The sequence below is a fragment of the Pseudopodoces humilis genome, chromosome 13 (genome assembly GCF_049639895.1).
Source record: "Pseudopodoces humilis isolate 2021_Gansu_Grassland_sample_001 chromosome 13, ASM4963989v1, whole genome shotgun sequence".
In the NCBI taxonomy this organism is placed as follows: Eukaryota; Metazoa; Chordata; class Aves; order Passeriformes; family Paridae; genus Pseudopodoces; species Pseudopodoces humilis.
Window position 1 is genome coordinate 16204169 of NC_142212.1, and position 24218 is coordinate 16228386.

Below are 24218 nucleotides of genomic sequence, written 5' to 3' on the forward strand. Positions count from 1 at the left end.
TTTCCCTGCTGGAAAGCTGCTGACACAGATACACAAATAACTGATGGCATTAAGGTACCAGGGAGGAGGGTGTTTTGTAAAGCAGAACGCAGACTGCTTAAATAATGAATTAAGAGGCATCAAAAATGCGTATGCAAAAGGACAGAGAGGGAAGGGCTGATATTTTAGACTATGCTAGACCACAATGAATAAATTATAAGAAAGGCTGAATACTTTACTAAGTATAAAGATGTCTAGCAAAAGAAAAGTTCCTACACTTTTCATCCCCCACTGGGTCCCAAATGAAGACAGAGCTGAGAGGGCTCAGCTGGTCCATGAGGTTTTTTTTCCATGTACATTTTCATCTGGACTGAGACGTTTTTATTTAACAGCATCCACCCTGTCTTTAAGCCTTTCACACCAGAGACAGGCCTGCTTATTTTTCTGACGCTGCTGAAGTTCTCCCAGTCGTAACAAAGGCAGAACACCCAGTCAGTGTGACAGAGATGAAGGATGGGTGGGAGGCACATCTCACCGTGCTCTCAAGGCCTGGGTGCAGTAATTGGTGAGGAAACAATTGGGAGCTGTCAGCTGGAAACACACACCCTGGTGCTGACTGCTGTGCATGGGCAATGAATGCTGGCCACTGTGGTCACCTCTTCCTGAGCCCTGAGCAGCACAGCCATCCCTCCCTGTCCCTCACAGCCCCCTCTGTGCCCTCCAAGGGCCAGGCAGGTTCCTACTCCCGACACACGAACATGATGAGGATTTTAATTACCTGCAAGATGCACAACAAATCAAACACCAAACAGGCAGAGCTGCCCACACTTCTGCACGTCCAGGCTCTGTCCATGTTCCTCGGCTGACACAGACCCGTGGAGAGATGATGAATTGCACCAGTCATTTGCTGACCTTCTTTGTCCATGGCAGCCTCCTCCCAGGCTCTGCCCACCTGGCAGCTCTGACCTGCTGTTAGTCAGCATGGAATTCCTTAGGTTAGAAAAGACCTTTTACATCACTGAGTCCAACCATTAACCCAGCAGTGCATCAGTGAAAGGAAAATGAGAGTTCAGGCATTTCCTCACATGTAGGGACACCAACAAGCCCTGATTCAACCACCAAAGCTGCCGAGGGACACCTTGCCCTGGCATCACGCCTTATGCCAATGCTTCCATCATATTACAAACCTCACCTGCTTTCCACCCTTCCTGCATGGCAACTCATACAATTCCTACCCTGTATTAATGTTTACAGCTCATTTTTATTTTGTTCAGCCGCTGAAAGTTGTGGATCAGATGTCAGGCTGACAAATCATCTCCCCTGGCTTTAGCCAGTGCAAAGGGATAAGGCTGGACACCACAGCCCTCCTTGGGCAGCCAGAGCCCTGTGTCAGCTCAAGGCTTCCCAGAGCTGAAAAGAAAAGTCAGCCAATCCCATCTTTAGTGACCAGCTGGGGGATAAATTCGAAAAAGGGGGCAATCTGCAAAGCCCAAATATTTTTCTTTAAAAACAACTGTCTTCATGGTGGTTGCTTCTTAAAAATAAACAGAGTAACAGCTCCATCATTTTTCAGTATTTTCTTACTATTTTTCAAGTGTCAGTGGCTCATATTTCCCTGACCCAAGTGCATGTGCACATAACCACCCTTCCTAGTGAACTGCACTGGAGCAGTGATTAGGCAGTGGAAGGTGCAGGATATATTGCACGGCTGGGTGATGTGCTGCACAAGTGAAAATCAAGACTTTTGCAGCAAAACAGGAATTGCATTAACTACTAAAAGGTGACAGTCTGGCACAAAGTGGTTTTAGTACAAAACATGAAGCAGGATTTTGTTACAAAAGATTAACTGACAATTATTTTCTAGCACCAACTAAGTTGCTTAAAGAAAAACTGAAGAAAAATATACCGATATTATAGCATTTGAATCATCCTAGGCTAAAAGCAAAAATCTCCATGGATTAATTTTTTGCTTCTACAAACAGGAAGGAGGAAAAATAAAACCATGACTGCAGGAGCAGTTGCTGCCGGTGATCCTGCATCTGAAATGAGCTTCCCTTCGAGCGTTGGGAAGGGCTCTAGTGACACCTACTGCACTCTGCTACAAAAGGTACTGGGAGCTCTCCTGCCCAGCCTGGACTAGGGTGTCCCTGCAAGGCAAGGGGCATTTCCAGCCTGCAGAGACCCCCAGAGCAGCAGTCCCGAGCTGAGGCTGTACCTGCCAGCCTGGTGCTGGGGCCAGCGTGACCTTCCCAAAGCACCGAGGCATGGAAACGCAGCCCAGCACTGCCAGGGAGAGCCTGGGCACAGACAGCAATTTCAGAACCTGACATGGGGGTGATCAGCGTGGAATCATGGAGTCTGTAATGCAGAAAAGAGCTTTTATGTGCAGTCCAACCTTTACCTTTACCCCAGCAGTGCCAAGACCACAAGCAAACCAAAAACCATCTCCCCATCTGTTCATCTCCCCCAGGGATGGGCACTCCATCACTTCCCTGCACAGCCCCTTCCAACGCTTGACAACCCTTCTGGTGAAAAAATTTTCCCAAATATCAATTCCAATCCTCCCCTGGCACAATTTAAAGCTGATTCCTCTTGTCCTCTCCCATGTTCCCGGGGAGCAGAGCCCAACCCCAGGCTGTCCCCTCCTGTCAGGGAGTTGTGCAGAGCCACAAGGGCCCCCTGAGCCTCCTCCTCCCCAGCATTTATCAGTGATGATTGATTTGGTAAAATTTCTTTTTTTTTTTCCTGTATGTTTTCTTTACTGAGGTTATTTATACTCGACAGTGACTTTATTATCAGCTCAATCTAGAAAATAACTGATGAATTCTCAACTTTCTCTTTTAAAATCCTGGTTGAACGTCATCTTTGTTCAGTTTTCAACCCTCAAACACCTGGCAACCAAAATTAACATTCCTGACACTCTTTTGTTCCCAAGTGATGGGGGACCTGAGCTCCAGACAATTGATTTCTCACCCACTACTCAAAAGCTTTTTGTACTTTGTGCACTACATTAAAAAATTCTTTTCTAAAGGCCAAAACAAGGTGTGATTAAAAAAAAAAACCAACAAAAACAAATCAAAAGAACAATGCCACAGTAGAAGTTATACATATTCAGAACAAATTTATTCTCAGTAATAGTGCAATTTACCTTTTTTTTCCCCACCTCTCCTCCTTTTGGATTTGCCATGGAATAATTGGAAAGGGAAGGGAAATCAAGAAAACATAAAGAAAATTAAGAGATTGTTATTTGTGTTTTGTTCACCTATCCAAAGGATAATGGTAATAACGAATACTTAATGTTATATATATCTATATATTATTTATTCTATTATATTTATATACAAAGGTTATTTTTGTATTTTATCTATATCATATTGTTATATTATAAAAATATTTCAGTTTTCCAAAAGAGGACAGCAGCCAGTAAAAAATTACACCTGTGAATGTGCTGTCAGCTCTACCCAACCATGGCAACACCTCCTTTTCACCGTTCCCTGCCCTTTCCTTCCTCTCTCCAGCACAACTCCCAGGTCACCTCCAGTTTTTCAGCCCTGTCCCTTCTCCCCACAGCCCCCCTGGTCAGGGATGCTGCTCCCCTCTCCTGGCTCAGACTCAGGGGAATTCAGGACTTTTCCCCCTTCTGTACCTCCCTGCAGTTTGTGACATGAATATTTTCACTCCCCTCATTTTTTGGCTCTGTCCCAAGGAGGTTTCCACACATTTCACTTGATTTATCACCACATTCCCAGCGGCCTCCTGAGCTCCAAGCTTGAGAATGACTCTCTGCCTGTTTTACCCATCTGAAACCTTACACTTGTTCGTCCCTCCTCACCTCTCTGGTTCCCTGTGTGCACCTCTCCTCCCCCAGACACAAAATGCTGTTTTCAGCTGCACTTTTGGCACAGTCCAAGCTGCAGGGTTTGGGTGAGGCAGCTGGACTGGGCTGGGATGAGCCCAGCCCTGGCACTGACCCAGCAGGGCTCCCACTCTGAGCCAGGCTTGGAGTGACAACCTAGAACAGAGGCTGGGCAAGATTAAGAGAATAAGAATTGTTTTTTATTAAAGGCCTCCAGTAGATACACCTTGGGCAGCCCAAAGCCTCCCAGAATGGTCACACAATTATAAGTTTGTCAGTTTATATCAGGTGTAATCCTCCAATTACAGCTTCAGCTAGTGAAGTCATTTACTCCAGGTTTGCTCCTCCCCAATTCACTTTTGTTTAAACTTTTTGGGGCCTGAGGCTGTGAGGTGTCCTTGAGTTTCAGGCCTAGAGGGGTTGTTTGGTCTGACCAAAATGTGAAGACAGTTAACACTTTATATGGAGTTTAGTTATACACTAATGCAGTACAGGATGTGAAAAATATAAAAGTTAAATCCTAAGGCATCAGTAGCATCCTCACACCCAGGCCTGAGGTGAGGACCTGAAATGCAAGAATGAGAAGAGTTCATGAATGAGCATCAAAACCCAAACTTGTGTGGCCATTTCAGGGCCAAAGTCAGAGGGGATTCAATAGCAGTTCATTTATTACAGGCAAAAAGCCCAGTCCATGAGAAATGAGTGTTCAGAGGAGTGGAAATAAGAGCTCAACTTAAGGCAAACACTGAAAATTGAAACAATTATTCAGTGTTGAAATCAAACGTTTTACCTTTCTGAGCACATAAGCTCTTAAGAAGAACATTTTCTGCAGTTTTTCTCCTTAAAAAAAATTTCAGGATTAAGAGATGTGCTAAACCCTGAGTTATCTCATTAATGGTACTGGTAAGATTAACAGCAAAAATTAAACAATTCCCTTATTACTTAATGGCTTTTAAAAAATGTATTGCTTTAATATTTATAATCAGACTCTTAAGATTAGTAATGCTGATTTGCCACCTCCCCATCACAAACCATTTCTCACACTTACCCAACTTCCACAGAACTTGCCAAAGAAAAAACTGAAATTACATGTTGATGAATTCTGAAGTAAAAAGGAAAGAAACCACATCCATCCATAAATTATTTTTTATTCCAAATCCAGCTCTTGGTTGACATTGTACAGGAAACACAGGCAATCCCAAAAGCATTCAGGACTTGCAACTTTACACAAAGTCCCAAAACTGAGTTCATCACACTGATGCCAAGGTGCCCCTTAGACTCTAAACTTGGGTAAACTGGAGACAACAAAAAAAATTTGAAAAAAATCAGAAATAGGAAGGAACTTCCCATGGTAGGAAAATTTAACCCAGAGCTATATCCTGCCTTAAGTGGCCCAAAAGTCTCTCTTTGATTCCCTCAAATTCCAACTTCCAGACAGACCCAAGATGGTCCAGATGCTCTTCAAGTCACAATCCAGACCTCTGCTGTTGTCCAAATTCCCTCAGGATTTATTGGCAAAACCCAAAAATCCAACCAAACCTCCTTCTGCTGCCAAGAAAATTTTGTACTATTTGTGAAGTTAATCAACACAGTCTTTTCATCCCAGCAATATTAAGCCATAAAGGCTGAATAACACTTTGGCCATCAAGTGTTGACACTGCACTCAAATTTGCTGAAACTGGTGAATGTTGGCAGGATATTTTGCCCTTGGATTAAGTCCCTGCAGCCTCTCCTCTACACATATGTTCAACCATTTGTTTTAGTGACCACTTGAAAGAACAGCTCCTCATTAGCTGCTCCTGTGCAGACCCAAGCACTCACTCACTGCCTTCAGCAGCCTCACAGGAAGTTCAATAGATACAAAGATTTTCACAAACCAGTCTTCAAACCCCCTGCACTAAAGCCAGCAGTGCAGGGTGGCAGCATCACTGAATGATGATGGTTCATTAAGTAAATAGAATGGTTCTTAAGTAAATAGATCTGAATATCACTTTGGACCTCAGAACATCAGCCTGTCATGGCAGGAGAAAGCAGAGACATGTGAGTCCCTGCAATTAATAGTATTAAAACCATTTGCCTCTAAAACCTGGCAAATTACCAAAAATCTTACACTTTTTTTTTTTTTTAATTAAAAAGCTTTTTTAATAAAAAAAAATTATGTGCACAGTTCATAATTAAATGTCTTCTTTCCTTTGACTTGGTTTCATTCAAACACAGACATTTTACTGGCTTAGGTTTTATATATTTTTTTTTTTACTTTAAAAATCCCACAAGGTAAAAACCCCAACTGACACATACAAATACAAGAAATGGTATTGCTCTAGGACTTTTTTTTTTTCCCCTCATATTAAGAAGTGCAATTTTGCTTCTATGGTCCTTTAAAGTGAAACAGTTTTCTCCACAAAACAACACTCTCCAGCAAGAATTGCACCACATACAGAAAATATATGAAGGTCTCAGCTCTCCCCAGCTTCCCCTATGCACTGATTAAGGTGGTGAGAGATCCATATGAAAATTGTGCTTACAGTAACTCATCCCTACCAGCACAGACAGGTCAGTAAATGCACCCACACTCTGTGAAATTGCAGGGGAAGGGAAGTCAATACCATCTACAATTAGAGCAGTGAAATGTTTGTATTTAGCAGAACTCTCCTCTTTTCCATACAAACGTGTGCCTGCCCCAAGCCACCTGTATGGCTGAACAGCAAGTCCAGCACGGGGATACATTCCCCAAAAAATCCATAATTTAACACACAACTCCAGGGTTTTATCTCACTGAACTTGATTCTTCTGCACATCCTCCTGGCCCCACTTAAGACAAAAGAACTGCTACCTTTATTTTCCCCACTAGAACATCTCAGCTCCAGGGAGAATTACAAAAAGAATTCAGCTTTGGTTTAATATTCCCTTCACTGAAAACAGTGAACTGTGCTACTGGCTTTGGAAAGATTTCATTTTAAAAGTTTTCTGGATTAACTCTTCAACATTTTGAGGAAACAAGAATATTAAAAATTAGGCTTTTAGTGACTCCAAGAACAGGGATCCTCATCAGTTCCTTTCCTTTCAGCTGCAACTCAAAGACACTCTACACAATTTATCACCTGCCCTTAAAAAAACTAGAAGGCCATTCCCTTTAGAATCCTCAAAAAATTCAAGTTTTATTCCAATTTGATCAAGCTTTCCAATGCAGAGTGCTGGGTTTTGTGAAAAAGTAGGAAACACCCAGATTACCTGAATTTTTAAGTACTCACTTAGGAAAATATTTACCTGCTCTGAGACAGAAAACTCAGTGAACCTACTGTGCAGATTTCTTGTATTGGAGCATTTATAACTACAGGGACAAGAGTCAAAGTTTATATTTAAATGCAAAATCATTAGACTGTGCTCTCTAATGTGAAAATGTTTTTAAATTTAAAGGAGAAGCTTGCAGTGTCTGTTGACCCTGGATATACCCCAGAAAACCTCACATGAAAGGGGTGGACATATCTCTGTATAAAGAGTATTTCAGAATCAGGAATGTAGAAATACAGTGCAAAAACCCCATAATAGTCTGAAAAATAGTTTTTACATATCAGAACCTCCCAGATTAGAAAGGAATTATAAAGACAAGGTGCTAAGCAGTGGTCTGACCAATTAACAATGGGTTATTTCCCTCCCTGGGGGAAATTTATATTTTTATGGGCTTGTAGTGACAGGACAAGGGGGAATGGCTTCAAACTGACAGGGAGTGGGTTTAGATTGGATACAAGGGATAAATTCTTTGCTGGGAGGGTTGGGAGGCCCTGGTACAGGGTGCCCAGAGAAGCTGTGGCTGCCCCTGGATCCCTGGAAGTGTCCAAGGCCAGGCTGGACAGGGCTTGGAGCAGCCTGGGATAGGGGAAGGTGTCCCTGCCCATGGCAGGGGATGGAATGAGATGGGCTTTAAAATCCCTTCCAACTCAGACCATTCTGTGATTAATTAAAAACAGTATTTCAATCAGAAGTCTAATTTAGAATTCATCATGTTTTACCCTAAATGGCCACTTCGAATGCTGTGAAACATGATTTGCAGCCAGAAGCACCAAATACATAAATTCTTCCACATCAAAGGAGTAGTTTGTAAATTTTGGATGTTCTCCCAGTGTTGGGTGGTGTCCCTAGAAAAACAAGATGAGGGCTTTTAGACAGAAAAAAAAAAAATATCAATACATCTTCTACATTCAAAAAAGCAAGAAAAAAATCGAGGATCTGCCATTTTAATTTATTATTTCTGATCCACTGATCTGCTCTGAGGCAAAAGAATCAGCAAAGGAATGCATAACAGCCATGCTGTGAATGGTTCATGGCCAATTAATTTCATTTCTCTTCTTCTCTCAGCCATTAATATCAAATGATTTCTTAATCTTAGCAGGGAAGTTAATTTGGCCTAAAGAATGAATATCATATTTCAAATACCAGAACATAGGTAGGTAAAGCAGGATAACTGTGAAGTCCTTCAGTTACAGCACCTCATCCTTCCAGTGTGGCCATCATTACCTGATCCTGAGGGAATACTTTATTCCTTTTCCTCCAAGTGATGTAATGAATGCCTCTCAGCCTTGCCAAATCCAGGTAACAACGTTCATCTTCACAATTGTACCTAGGGACAGGCAGAAAAAACAGATTTACCTACAGAGATTATGCTGAAGTTACCAGGGTGAAACAGGAAAAAATTTGAAATGTTTGCTGTCCAGTTCTAAGGCACCAAAACCATGGACAAATTCTGCTCCACTGAAACAGGAGCAAGGGCTGCCTTCTGCTCTCAAGATGTGGCCTTGGAGGCAGTTTGAGGCACATCTGCAGGTCAGACATGTCCCTGTCCAGCTGCAGCAGCTCTTGGACATGTGAAAAACAATCCCTGAGTTTCTGAACTTATTTGGAGACTGGACAAAACACTCTCGGGCCAAGCCTACGCTGCAAAACACCAGTTCTGCAGCTTTCCCACAGCAGAATTTCCCAGGATGGAGAATTCAGAGCTCTTCTAACAAGCATTCTGGATTTCTGCTTTGTTCTGTAGATTGGAGTGTCTGCTAACACCCCTACTTTGTGACAAAATATGTGTAAAAGGAAGCTACAAGAGTAATTTAGACAACACAGGACTGACCTTGGCCAGCAAGCTGGAGCTCATGTCCTGAGCAGAAAATGGAGGATAAAAACCTCCAGGGGTTGCTAGCACATAATCAGTTCATATCAATAACAGCCCTGGACATGCACATAATCAATTCACCTGGATCACTAAAACATCATTAGATCTCAGACTCACCAGGCAGAACCTGAGCAATGAGGTTTTCTCATTGTTTGCCATTTTCCCATTATATTTATGCCATGGAAGATTAAGAAATCACAGGCTAAGCCTGTGTGATATAATTACACTGTATTTTATAATGAAAGCTTTCTCTGATTTGATCCCCAGGAGAAGAAGCTGCCAAATTTGAAGTCTAAACAAGGCTGCAAGACAAACAATCATGGTCAAATACCAGGGAGAGGCTTCATTAACACACAGCAGCAACCAGGAGCAGTTGTGTGTGCAATAGAGGAGTAAGGAGGGACAGACTTACAGCTCAAACACAACAGCCCAGTCTGGCAGAAAGAGCAGGTGGGTCAGTCCAGCTCCATGAATCCCAATGAATATATCAGAGTTGTGGGTAATTCTCAATTGCTCCGAAAACTCAAGTTCCCTGCAGACAACACAGCAAAAGTGGTGATGATGTGGCAGCTCTATCCACCCCAGCAGAACATGGGAAAAGCACAAAATTGGCTTAAGGGAATACTGAAAGAGAGAACAGATTTTTCAAGGAACAATACTAAGAATCACAACTGCTGCAGCCTGCAGTAACTCAGCATGGAAGTAAAGAAATGCAGGCAGGTTGCAAAACTTCACAAGAATTTGTTTCAAAAATATTCCTGTCAAAGTTTTTGAAAGTTTAAGGGTTTTTCTTTTTACTTGCCTTTTAAAAAACTGCATCATCTTAAAAAAAAAACCCAACAAAACTAGGAACAAAATACCCCAAACAAAACCTAAAAACCCAGCATAAAAGACCTGTTTCTGAACTGTATTCAGTGTCATGTAAAATACACAAATAAACATCCTCCCAGTGTCTCTGTTTGGTCAGAACACAGATGTCTCAGTGCTGCTTCAGTTTCTCACTCCTCCTGCATGATTCATGACAGCTCCAGTGGAGCTGCTGCCATGTGGGACAGGCATGAATTGTTTGGGAACTTTTCCTTCAATCCATTTCTTCCTGGCTCAGTGCCTACTACACCTGGCACCACAAACTGACCTCAAGTGGTGTTTTCAGGGGCCACCAGAGCAGCAAATAATCAGTTTATTTTAAATCAATTTTAAAATTGATTTCAATTTAAATCAATTTAAAATTGATTACTAAACTAAGGCTCACATAAAATAAAACCCTGACATCAAAGAAGAGAAACCCTTGTTAACACAATTACTGCAGAGCAATATGCAAAAAGGGTGATGGGAACACAGCTGGCTTTGGGAGAGGGAACAAAAGGGATTTCAAACCTTGTTCATCGTGCAGCAGCTTTAACCTGAGCCTGCTAGCCCTAAGTAGTGCAATATGGAATGGGTGTGCTCAACTACCTCACCCAACACTTCTCCTTCCCAGTCCCTGGGTTTTGCCCAGGTTAGACCTGGGGACAGACCCAGCTGGCAGCAGCCACAGCAGCACGAGCTCACAGCAGTGACTCACTTGTACTTGTAGTCCACCACCCTGACCTCCAGCGTTGACACTGTTTTCAAAGCATTCACAAGCTGGGGAGAATAACAAAAAGACAAGGATTTGGTGTCCTCCTAGCCTCAGTTTCTCCCTACATAAGGTGGGGATGATAATTCCAGCTCATTTTTGTCAGGCACTAACAGCAGAGAATGAAAACAGGTATTAAAACATTAAATATTATCATTTCACCATGAAATAAGCTTTTACACATGTCCACGAAGTTGCATGATTCAAAAACATAAATCAATGTGAAAATTCATTATGTTCTGAGTGCACAAACTCTGCACAAGGGCTTGTGCATTCCAATCTGCACACATTACAAAGGGTTTTGTTAGACTTCAACTCTGGAGATGCTATAAATAAAAGGAATAATCTGAAAGTGAAATAATTTAATTTTATCAGATCTGCAGTGTCTGTTTGCTCAGAGGAAATACTTTTAGTATTACATTTGTAGTCTTCCACTGGATATTTGGAAAGGGCAGGAAGGTTCAGTGTCTGGGGTACAGAAATGGAGACTGCCTAGAAGACATTTTAAAGCAAATTAATATAAACATTGGACGTATTTGTCTGAGATTTGCCAGAAAATAGATGTCTTGGCTGTACCTGGAAAAAAAAAATCGACCCAAATAGCAAAATTTAACTTCTAATAAATCATTTTTAAAGATATAAAGGAGCACACCTCATTCTGGTTTAATATTCTCCGGTAATCTGTGCTGCGTGCGAGGATGGTGACTCGAATTTTCCCATCCTAAAAAGAAAGAAGCAGCAGTGTATTAGCTAAGAGGCAGCTCTCACAAAAAAAAAAAAAAAACAATCCCAAACTATTCTGTATTTATTTCTGGCAACTATTTGAGCAACTAAATATGTTCCTTCCACATGTAATAAATGATGTAACCACCTTAAAATTCACATTGTATTTTCTGACGGATTCAAAGCATCAAAACCTTCATGAAAGTCTGATTACTAACCAAGAACTAAATATTTTCTGAAAGATTTATTTTATTTAGTACAAAAGAGCCTTTGTATTACACATTACATGGCAGTTTTTGAAAGCAGGAAAGCAGCTTTCTGGGTGCCTTGTGCACAAGTTCCTTGGGAAAAAAAAATATTTTACTTCTATAACAGTTCCTCCTTTTACCTCTTTTAATTAATTGGACTCACAGGGGTGAGCATTCCAAGTGAAATAAAGAGATTTAACTGCATGACTCCCATTAGTGTCAGCAGGAGAAGCATAACTAAATGCCTGTGCAGAGCCATGAATGTGCCCCTCGGCAATAATGTGTGGGCTACTCTCCAGCAGACAGCTAGCCCAGAACTGCCCTGGCCACCAGGGCAAGGTGCAAAAACCATCAGTGTGAGCAACAGAGAAGCCCAGACCAGACAGATGGTGCTGGGCAAGCATGGAAGGACCAGACTCTGCTGCTTCCAGCTCTGAGCCGAGCTCAGCAGTACCCAAGGGCTTGGATAAAGGGCAAGCTCAGCTCTGGGATCTCCACTGCTGCTCCATGGAACACGTGTCTGACTCAGCTGGGAAGGACACAAAGGCCTCCAGCACAGAGAATGGATACAGGGATGAGACCCTAAGGTCAGAAGGAGAAAGCTCTAAAGTCTGTCCTACAGAAATAAGACATGAGGGCAACTTCCACAAGCATACACAAATGTTCTCTGAACAGGGAAACCTTCACAGGGAAAAACCAAACCCTAAACATCACGTGGAAGGACAAAAAGACAAAAAGTACAGATACACTCCCATTCCCCACTGGGTTCAGTTTGTTCTCTGGCAAGAGCCAGAAGCTCCATATTGCAGTTCTCACACCTTGGGTCCCTCCTGGGTAATATTTAATCTGTGCAGCACATGCTGGGAAAAGGCTCGGAACAGCCCCGTACCGTGACAGCCAGAGATCTGAAATTTAAAAAGCAGTTGTTAACATATAAAGTTATTTTGCTCAGAAAACTTGAGCTTTGAGATCAGGTTTTTACCATTCTTGTGGAACAAAAGCCCAGTATCATGCACTGAGCTATTCACTGCAACACAAGTGGCACTTTCATTTAGGAAGAAATATAACTCTAGTGCTAGAGCCTGAGTGTGTGAGCTAATACCCTCAGGGAAGCCTGACTGTTCAAGCCCTTGTGTTCTGCAAAAATACCAGTTAGTTCACAGTGCTCACCCATGAAAGGGGAATAATTTGCACCTCCTGAGCTGTGACATAGGACACTGCACACAACCAGCTGGAGTAACTTTAAAATCCCAATCTTTAGGGAAGATCATTCTGCTTGGAGTTGGAGCCTTCACTGCAATGTGTTTCATGATATTGGAGGGATTCCCCCGGTCAGATTCCACCCTGCCACACCCTCCTGGTGAGCACGGATGGGTAAAGGGACTCACCAGAGGTGTGTTGTAGAACAATCCATAGCGCATGCGGGGCAGCAAAGAGAACACGGCTTCTTTAAAGCACACCTGGGTAAAGGGGATCACAAGGAGTTACACCCCGAGTTACACCCCACTGCTGCCTTCCCCAGCACACCTGGGAAGGGGATCACAAGGAGTTACACCCCACTGCTGCCTTCCCCCGGCCCATTCTCTGCCAGCCCTGCTCCTAATGAGCCAGCAATTACTGCTCCTGCCAAGGACAGCCTGACTCCCTTGGCTGTGCAAATGAATAGAACAAAGATCCCAAATGAGCTCCCACTTGGAACAGGCAAGTGTGGGAAGAGGTGATGAAAACACCCCAAAACAGAACAAACATGGACTAAAGAGAAGGAAACCAGTTAGTGAGTTTAGGACTAGATTGAAGAGGGCAAAATGAGCTCTGGATGAATGGATGCATTTTTTGGTGTAATATTTTTTTTTTAATGATAATCAGCAGGAATGCCAAGAGTTACAGGGGGAAAGGAACACCTCAGGGGGAATCAGAAGACTTTAGAAAGGCCATTTGAAAACCCTTAATTTCAGTCAGGAGTCCTGAAGAAGCAAAAGCCATTCTTAAATAGCACCTCTCACCAGTTTTTGTGTCTCAGGACAGAAAAGTTAGGTCCATCTATATAAAGGATAGCCACACCACAGAATCAGGTTACAGCTCTGTCTCTTGTTTCTGAGATAGAATACTCATATTACACAAATTAAACATGCATGGAAGGTATTAATGCTTTCCTCTGGGCCACTCATAACCCCAAGCAGCTTGAGAAGTTGTCATATTTGGTCCCCAGTAAGCATGACTTAAAACAAAATATAGAATTCCATACCCTTTTGGAGTCAAAAGTTTTCAAGTGAATTATTTCATGGTCAGTAAATGCCTTCCATGTCTCACTGAACAGGTCACCGTAGCCATATGAGCTCTAGGAGGAAAGCAAAAAAAACAAGGGTACAACAATTATATAAATGCACATGAGAACCTCTCTTCATGATTCACAGGTTCTGTACATGAGTTTTATATATACAGTTAATATGTGCAGCACCACCACAGGCCCCAAGGCAGCCTAACACAGAACACAGACATTACACAGCACCAAACTGTGTTTGCACTGGCAGGCAACTAAAATTACCTCTCAGGTAGTTAATTTTTAATAAAAACTTCTATAAATTAGCAAACTAAACAATTTCTTCAGTAGCAAATTATAATTTCTGAGTTAGGAACGAGAACTACTTACTACTTTTCCCAGAGTCAACAGAACACAAGTTACATTTGAAGAAACACAAAGAGGGATGGTAGAAGGCCTGCATCTCAACCCAAGAGATTAAAAAAAAAACCCACCTGGAAATTCAAGTGCAGCACTGAAGGTTGAGGTAAAAAGTCACAACAAGCTTGTTTTGCATATGAAACATGTCTCACAAATTGAAGGCAATGATCTGATTTGATGGAAGAAACACCTAGGAGGTTTTTATACAGAGCAGTAACACCTTTCCCCTTTGCAGCAATGTTCTGTGGGGAACTTTTAAAGAGCCATCTACTCCCTACACCATTATCCCAGCAGCAGGGGCTCCTGCCTTCAGTGTGCCACCTTTCCTGCACATCCCAGGGCTGAGTCACCACCTCTTGCTCTTTGAATGCAATTAAACGTGCCCTCAGTAGCCCTGGTGCAGATTCTTGCTAAAGCTTCCTTTCAACTCTGGGGCTGGCTCAGGCTGCTGGGGAAGTTGTGTGGGAACATTCTAAATAAGAAATTTGAAAATAGGACTACAAATGATAGCAGGAGAGAACAGAAATCTGGTGAAATGTAAAAGAATCTAAAGGGCACCAGATTTCCTTCGGTTCAAGAGGCCTTCCTCTTGCTCTGCCATTAGGATTTAATGAATTTTACAGTCCAGACTCCCTTCTGGCCATGCATTACAAGAACTGCTCTCCCAGATTAGAACTGGAGAACTGATGAAAGCACCACTTTCTAACCCTCTCTGCTCTCCTTAAAAGTGCTTTATAAACATTTCTTCCCTGCATTTGCAGAGGATCTGCACACCAGCACCCACTGGAATTCCTGCTCATTTTCTGCTTTGTTTAACCTACATCTAAGGGCATTACTTTTTAATAAGAACGGTAGCTAGGAAGTATGGCCAAATCTAATTACATCAAGGGAAAAAAAAAAAGAGAATGAATAATAAGCTCAAGTCCACCTTTTGATGAGCACAGACAGTTCATCAGCAGATGACTGGTGCCATCACCTGGTTTTACACAGCAACGAACTCCAGCTGCCTGAGCAGGTTATGCTCATTTAAAATGATAACAGTGTGGCACTACTTTTAAAGGTACATTTGAAAGAGTTATTTGGTTCTGCAAGATGATATAAGACAAAAGAGTTGCTTTTCAAAGTAATTTACAATGTTGTCTGACACCTGATCTTTTCAGAAAGCCATCCAAGCTGGATTAACAGGTCCCTGTGCAACACCTAGAGAGCTCACTTATCTGACAGATGGCACTGATTTTAGCTTTAAAATACAATAGAAGTAGAAAAAAGAGTTTATTCTAGCCAAACAGGTTTCTCATTAAACAGCAAATGGGATATTTGCAGTTCTCTATTGAAGTTTAGTTGTCCAAACACTAAAGAAAACTCAGCATGATCACTGATTTATGATCACTGGTGTGGGAAAGTGTCATATTCAAGAACTGCTATTTCTGGACCTAATTATGAACGTTATCAGGCATATTACAAATCCCTCAGTTTTTTATTTAGTTTAATACTCTCCTACACAACTTAAATACTATCCAATAAAACTAATATTACTCACAGTCATGGTTTCAATTCAGCAGTACAGCAGAAACAGCCCCACTTAAAAACTTGTTTTATGTTATCATGGCAATGTGAGAGGTGATTGAGGGAAGTAACTGCAAGAAGGCTACTTAAAGGAGTTAAATATTAAACTCTGGTTTTATATATATATATATAAGGATTTAATTTAGCTGTTTTCTTTACTACAGGCTGCACATTACTGATTTACAAACATGCAAGATTGCATTTCTTTTTAAATATAGAAGAAAGAGTTGAGCAAATCTACTTCAATATTCCAAGAGAAAAAACCTACAAAAACCAGTTGAAACTTCAAATGCTACAGATTAGAAATACTGGTCAGGTTATTTCTGAGGTCACACTAAAGAAAGGCATAACTGTGCACTAGCAAAGCTGAGCATTCCAACAGCACATGGTTAATCATAGAAAATCTGTTCTCCAACTATTACTCATCCACCTGTGTTAAAAAGATCCAGATATTTATCAGTTCCACATGGCTATGGCCACAAGATAGCCAAGGATTGGCTGCTAAAACCTTCAGAGCCTGTATACAGCAGAAATACAAATTTGTTAAGAGCACAGCAGACTTACAGTGTCCCACATGACTATGTTGACATCCGTACTGAAGGAATTATTGATATGCTGGGTAATGTAAAGATTGACAAAATCACAGAAGTGATGGTACATATTAACACCTGAGAAAGAAAAAATAACAATAGTATACATGAAATTTATTATTATTATTAAATTTAATAATAAATAATAATAAAGTTAACAAAACACTGCATTACTTGTTCCATTTTCATTGGCTCATGCATTTTTCCTGATTAGCATCCTGCATTTTATATTAGCTTCCCCTGCTTCCAACTCCTTGAATGCTCCTAACACACCTTAAAAAGGAACCTCTAAAAGGAAGGAATCAAGGAAAGAAATCTGAGGTATGTGTTTTTAAAAAGTACGAAAAAGAAGAGTGGCCAAAAGAAAGAATGAGGTGAGCTTCATGTGCTATTTCTCTTTACAGTCTGCAGCTGATTTCTGAAGGATATGAAAGGATCTCCTGCTTTAACACAGCCCAGTCAGACACAAGAAAACATGAAAAGTGGCCTTCAGCACAGGTCTGGGTTCTGCTTTAGTGGGGCTGAGGGAAGCTCTGTCTCTGGGACCACAAGACAGAATTTGTACTTTCACACAAGCCAAAGGCCAAGTCATTCCTCAGGTCTTCTCTCCTGTTCATTCCTGGTGCACAAAATTCCATGAAACAAAGGAAGGAACATAGAGGAGGTGTGCTGGTTTTGCACTAATTGATATTTGGTGAGGAGGGTCCAGTTCCTTGCAACAGCTTTGCTTAAAATGTCAGGCAGTGTCCGGGGAAGAGGAGCAGCTGGGGTCACAGGGACAGAGCCCAGCACAAGGCTCAAACACAGCTCACCCCACTGCAGCTGCATGGTTTGTCCTCAGCACCCTCCTCCATCAGCACTGCACCAACAAAAAGGCTGCTGAAGCTCAAAAAATGTCAGATTCCTGAAGGTGCCTGGGTGCTGCCCCTCTTGGGACAGCGTTTCCCATCCCTATTCCCAATGCACACAGAATCTGCTGCTGAGGGTGGTCCTGCAGGACACAGACACCCACACCTGGTGTTCCATGGTATGGAACCTGTCACACAGAAACACAGCCACAACAGCCTTTGGCACGAAGCCAAACACTGCCAAACCACAGTCCAGAGAACAACTGTGCAGGGCAAACAACAGGAAAATGTTCTGGTTTGTTTTTTTAAAATCATCTGTGGGAAATTATAAGATTTTTGAGTTTCAGTTTCCAAGTTCGTCACTGGAACTACACCAAAAAAAGGAACTAAAAAGTTACATCATTTTTCATATTACAAGTGAACTTAACTGTCACAAAGGCATAATGTAGATGGGCAAGTTGAATATGAGCTTTTTTACTGCAGTAGAAAACAAAATAAACTAAAGACATCAATTACCTGCATCTAATTTCATGAAGTATGTTGGCTTTTCAATAACAATGTCACACTTCTCATCTTCTAGAGGCCTGAAGTCTAATGCAGTGAATGTCTGGAGTTCTGCAAACCTAGAAAGATTCAATCACACAGAATATGCTTTGACATCAACTCATTTAAACAAATGTACTTCATATGTCCCAGGTTTAGTAACTGTCCTTCCAGTCCATTTCAGTTAACAGGACTGCTGAAAACTGATAGAGTCTGACAATTAAAATGATTTGAAATTATAATGGAAGGTTCTTCAGGGCTTCTAGAGGTTAAACACTGCCTTTGATCTCAGGAGTGAACAGCACCTTTGATCTCCAAATCAAGGCAGCAGGAATGTAACAAAGAGCCTCAGAGCCTGGATCTGTGGCTCCACCCAACTCAATCTGCCTTGTCAAAGACACTTAAGCGAGATTTCCATGCTTTGGTTGGAATAATGAATGTAGAGGCAGTATTTATTGTTCCTGCATCTAAACAAGGATGAGCAGTTGTGATGACAGTAGCAGCTAGAGGAGAAAAGTCCTCCTCCTCTGCAGCAGCTCTTGACTTCAATTAAACATCAATGTAAAATGGGGGAAGAAAAAGAAAATACAAGCAAAGCATAAGAATGAATTATTATATGGACCTTAATGGCTCCAGTTCCCTCATGAATTAACTGGCAAGGCAGCTCTGAAGTGCTAACATGCAAACTGTGATGCTCTGCACTTCTTACTCAGCCTGTGGACTCAGCCCACCTCACACTCCTGGCTCCCTGGGAACGCCGTGTCAGCACACCCAGATCATCCTCACCAAGGGCTGTGGGAACTCAAGGGCAGCTTCAAGGGTCTCACCACAGAGCAATCACCCCTTCTACACACAGATCAGGCACAGCACCAGAAGCTTGCCCAGAAAACACCTGAAGGTTAGGACTTCGAATTGAAAGATGCTTTCACATCTTTTGCTGCTGCAAATGAGCAGGACACAATTACTCACAGTGTGGTTCAGACTTTCTGCAGAGATGTAATTATCAGAGGTTTCTAATGTGAACTCTCAAATTGACCTTAAAAGGAGCAAGTATTTCCTCAGTATGAAATCTCCTGCACACAGCTGGCAATGCCAATGACAAAAATCAAAAATAATTAGCAAGTGAACTTGGAAGCAGCCTTGACAAGAGATTCTTACCAAGACTGCAGAGGGCTCTTGCGCTGACCTTCAGCCAAAAATGCTCGAACGTCGAGGGTGCAATGACCTCCAATTTCTCCCTTCTGGAAAAAGTCTTCTTTGAATCTAATGCAAATTAGAAAAAGTCTATCAGCTTTTGTGCAACAGGGCTACCAGTGCCCTGCAATCTCAATTACATACTCAAGCCAGTGCTACTTAGTCTCAGTTCAGCAGGGCACTTCATACATATTTAAAACCTGAGTGTTTTCCTCAGTGTAAATCAAGAATTTCCCACAACTCCCAAATAAAGATAGTGGTGTCCTTGAAGGTCTAGATATAATCTTAGAAAGCAGCACTAATCCACCCAGAATGTTATTAAGAATTATTTACACATACCCACATGTGTACTTTAATTAGATTTTCCTTCATGAAAGTGATGCATCTCTGCATGACAGGACCATCCAACACTGGTTGGAGATTTTATTTGTTTTTAACAATTTCTTAGCAAAATTTACCTCAGGTTTCACAACCCACTTTGCCACCCAAGGATTTTATACGACTTATAAAGATTGATGTGCAAGAACAAATTTCCTGAAAATAAGTTGCCAGCTAAAAGCACTGTCTAAATTAGCTTTCAGGACAGGCCGTGACGATGACAAAACCCATTCTGAAGGGTAATGTCAGTCTCAGTCATGACCAGATCAAGACACTGACTTCAAAGACAAGGCAGAGGGTTCATGCCAGCACCACTGGCACGGCTTTTTCATCCAGCTTCCAATATGTAGTTTTTTAATTCAGGATGTGGAAGATCTGGGTTCAGATCTCTCCTCAGTCACTCAGTATCTAAAAATGCAGCTCCTGGATCTGGTGTAAAGGTAAATGAAAGGTCTTGGTTCCTCAGACAATAACAATTGTATTTTGCACATCATCTGATCAAGGAAGGACATGACTGAAGACACAGAAACGTTTTCCTCTCTTCTGTCAGGGAGGATTTCAACCACCCATCATCATCAGGAACCAAGAGCTTGGGTTTTTACACCACCAGCAGCAGCCAGCAATGAAGAGGTGTAAACCTTTACAGGGCTTCAGCAACAAGCCTCAGATCAGCAGTAAAACCCATGGCAACAGGCAAACCAGCTTTGCTAAACAAATTCTCAAATCCTTTTCCCTGCCATCCCTTTTTTGCTATAACGCATCAAATCAGAGAAATCAAAGACCTGTCATGGTTTCTCTTTACAGCTCGTAAATCAATGTACAAGTTTGTTGCTCTGCAATGCTGAAGGTACTGGGAACAGGTCAGAGATGAATCCCCCTGTTAAGAACAAGTAGAATTCTGTCAATAACAAAAATTTTTTTTAAAAAAACAAATGCAAAGTATAACATCTATCAGAAATACCTACTGTTGTTGCAGGCTTGCAATGGGTTTTCACTTCACTGAGCCTCTCTCGAACATACCCAAAGTCTGCTTGTTTCCAGAATATCTGCTGGGCTGTCTCGATGTCACTTGCCCTGATGAGGGAAGGAGAGAGGAAACAAATCAAGGTCTGTTCTGAATTCTACTAATAACTTCAACAGATAACATTTTTCCACTGAAAGTGGAACAGAAGAACCAGCCAGTTATTTTATTGGCATTTAAGATGCCAAAACAGGAAGCACTTATCAGCTGCATGTAAGTGAAAACATCAATGACAATTTAAAGCTACTCTCCCCTAAAAGGGTACAAGTTGTTTTTTTTCCACATTTTTTCCTGTTTTTAAAGCTAAGAAAGGAAATACAGTTATTTTAGGAATCTGAATTCAAGGCTAAATCAGAATAATGAAAACATTCTGGCAGAAAGCATTTCTAGCAGTATTTTCTTCCCTAAAATGTTAATTTTTTAAAATAATGTTGAAAGGCTCATTATGCATAAATACACACATTATATATATACACAGGTGCCAAAAAATCTTTTAAAAAAAACATTCTATATTCAAAAAAGCTTTAAATTCTAAATATTGCAATAACGTTTACTTCACATCTATATCAAAGTGAGCACTAAACTGTTTTTTTACCATAATGTACAATAGACATTTAAAATCAAACTTACCACCCAGTTTCAACATAATCACACACTGGGTAATTGAACCTGTTCTCTGATCTGCAAGATTTCTCATAACCCCAGCAGGATTTCAGTTTCTTCAAGTGTTTCTGCAACACAGAATGACTGAATCAGGTTTTGCAACAGGAAAATGGGAAATTACTCCAGTAAGTTGTTAGCTTTTAAATGACATCATGCTCATAAATCTTGCATAAAAGGCTTTTGGTCTTTTTTCAAACAGAGTTTGAGAAACAACATCCAGATTCTCCATGCACAGCAGAGGCTCCAAAGTGGACACACATGCACAACAAGGTTACTCCTGTCTTTTATATGTTCTAAACCCTTTTCCCTGATTAATTGGCAAGGAAACAAATTAATCACCGTCTTCAACTGCTACAACTCCCAAGAGCAAACCACCCCAACAGGACATTTGAGCAAAGAAACAGAAAAAAACCCCAAACTTACTTTGTATGGGCAAAGAGCATCCTGCTTACAGATGTCAGCAACATGCTGGTTATTGTGCAGAAAGTAGGGGATATGCTCATCTGGGAGGTTGATGGCTTCGTAGCTATAGAGTGGCTCTTCTGGAATGTTCGGGAATTCAGTAGGGTTTTCAGCTTGGGAATTAGCCAGAATTTCTTGCAGTAGCAATCCAAACACAAGCAACATAAACATGGCAACCTGCGAGTTCTGTACTTTATAAATAAAATAAGAAAAACAACAATAAAAGGAATTAACGTATCTGCAGCATTTCAAGCACACAAGACAAAATTCAGTCAGAGCCAGACATAAAGAATTTGTACTTGCATTTCTGGGGTGGTTTCTTTTTCCTGTGAAGACCAAACTTTCACTGAGAGGCCAGACTGCACAACCTCAGGATTATCTTTGAATCATTAGTCATTGAGTGTGTTATTACGTGCTACAAACTCCCAGTCAAGCTAAAATGGGTGTGTTTACTTTAGCTAAATGCCAAGGGATCCTGAGAGTTCAGTGTGGAAACTAAGTATAGAGCATGTAACATCCAGTGAGAAGGGAGAAAAAGTGGAAGAACTGGGGGGAGGGGTGAGAAAAGAAGGATTTTTAGTTTTAAAGTATGAAAATAATACATTCTCCACTTCGAACTAATCATTAGCTGAGGGAAAACTAGGCAGGCACAAATAGAGGGTCACAGAATGCCTGTTTTTAGTGCTTAACATCACGTTAAAGAAATGTGACTACTGAGTATATTCTAGATATATATTGTATATATAATTTTATATATGATAAAAGTGTATTTATATATATACATAGGTACAGAGACACAGGCCCACACATCTGTATACCCTGAAGCTGGCTGCATACCTTCCTGTTAATGCAACCTTCTCATCTAACACCCCTGCTTTGAACCATTAAACTTCCTGAGGAAAAAAAAATGTATGGCCTGTACCTAAACTCCACCTTTTTTGGCATTATAATTTGCTAAAATTTGCATGTTTGCTTTCAACCGAAGCCTTTAGCAAAATTCCTACTATACAAGTAGTTTTACCTGTTTGGTTTGAGAGGAACCACTTCAGAATTTCCAGGTACAGGAACCTAGAGCAGAGGAGGAAGGCGGAGTTAGATACATCCTGCAAAAGGAGATTTCCTCGGGACACTGTCCTGCCCCTAGGGACACGTTCCCAGCAATGAGAGCAGCTTCCACAGCCCGGGCACTTTGCTGATCGGTCACTCGGGCACACAGCCCGGGGTATTCCACAAGGATCACACCTCTCCCATCACAAACCCTGCGGTGTCCCCTTACCCACCCCTGGCAGCTCCGGAGAGGTGCCCAGCACCCTGTGCCAGGCCCTGCTGGGTTCCGTGATAGACCCAGAGCCGGACCCAGCCCCCGGCCCAGCCGGACCCGGTGCCCGACCCACGCTTGTCGTGCCCGTGCTGGACCCGGCACAGCATCGCATCTCACCGCGTATCACCGCGTGTTTCACCGCTTATCTCGCCGCGTGTCTCAGCCCCGCCGGCCCCGAGGAGCCCCGCGGCCCACGGCACCGGCCGCTCCTGCTGCTCGGCGCTCGCCGCCGGCCTCAATCCTCATGTCCGGGGGCAGCGCTCGGCCCGGCGCCGCCGGGCTCCCGGGGAAGCGGCCGGGCGGGTGCGAGCGAGGGCCGGGCACCGCCGCCGGGACCGCCCCGCCCGGGGCGGCGGGAGCCGGGCAAGGAGGCAGGGAAGGAAGGCAGGGAAGGAAGGCAGGGAAGGGAGGGAGGCAAGGAGGAGCCGGCCGGGCCGGGGTGGCGGCGCAGCCCCCGGGCGCGGGTCGGGCGGCGCGGCTCAGGTGGGGCCGGCAGCGAAGGGCACCTGCCCGCGGGGGAGCAGCGGCGGAGCAGCCGCGTCTTCCTTCTGCTGCCGGAAATTAAGCTCTGCCGCCCCGGGAGCGGCGAGCGCAGGATGCGGAGGAAAAGGGCCTTTTCCTGCCGCGGCCCGGCAGGAAGCGCAGGCTCCGGCACCCCATTGTTCCAGGCGTCCCCCCGAGCCCAGGCCGGCAGCAGCGGGGCAGGGGCCGGCCCGGGACGGCAGCGCTCGCCAACACCCCCAGGCGCAAGGGCAGAGGTTCAGCGGGGCCCTGCTCTCCCTGGCACACCGCACCCTCCCTCGCTTTGAGCCAATTCCCGCAGCGATGAGCGCCGGGGGAGGCACAGGCACCAACACTCCAGAGCTCCGAATCCTCCATCACAGCCCAGAGCTCTTCTCCCCTCGTTCCCAGGTGGCAAACGAGAATCAAACGCTCAGCCCGAGCCAGGAAACCTGCGAGAGAACGCGGGTGCAGGCAGAGGTGCTGACCCCGCACGGCCACCGCTTACCTGAATAAAGATAATTAATCTGAATGTCCCATTATCCACAAGCCCTGGATCGCTGCGGTGCGTTTAGAAATGAACCAGCCTCTCGTACATAAATACCGCAAGACTTCAACTGGCATCTGTAACTGTATTCCAATTACATCTGGTATCTTCTACCTTAAGTAATATTTTCCTTTCACAGCATTAGGTTCACACCCACTCACCCTCCCCAGAACTATTTTTAAGTCTTTTCTCAAAGAGAACCAGAGTACACAGTTAGCGGAAAATTTTATTTTACGCTGACCCCGTGCTTTTTACAGCTTATACATATTTTACAACTAGAAACCAAGGGGTTTAACTTCACTGTGATAACCATTTC

At 42.8% G+C, this 24218-nt stretch overlaps 1 protein-coding gene across 6 annotated transcripts; it reads right to left on the bottom strand.

The window, feature by feature from the left end:
• Positions 1–4967: 4967 nt before the first annotated feature.
• On the bottom strand, positions 4968–23978 carry EOGT (EGF domain specific O-linked N-acetylglucosamine transferase). 6 transcript variants are annotated; one of them, XM_088061913.1, is made up of 17 exons: positions 23864–23978; positions 22555–22601; positions 21495–21719; positions 21039–21139; positions 20353–20461; positions 20170–20264; positions 18974–19078; positions 17789–17895; positions 16399–16502; positions 13834–13926; positions 12977–13048; positions 12407–12493; positions 11270–11338; positions 10564–10625; positions 9412–9531; positions 8351–8453; positions 4968–7971 (listed from the first exon to the last, which is right to left on the bottom strand). In XM_088061913.1, exons 3-17 carry the CDS (start codon positions 21702–21704, stop codon positions 7825–7827), a joined length of 1584 nt encoding a protein of 527 aa, XP_087918039.1. In that variant the 5' UTR covers positions 21705–21719; positions 22555–22601; positions 23864–23978; the 3' UTR covers positions 4968–7824. The 6 variants fall into 6 exon arrangements, with proteins under 6 accessions (XP_087918039.1, XP_014107298.2, XP_005522061.2 ...); XM_014251823.2 differs by having other exon boundaries at positions 21495–21724; XM_005522004.3 differs by lacking the exon at positions 23864–23978 and adding an exon at positions 22972–23137.
• Positions 23979–24218: the final 240 nt, after the last annotated feature.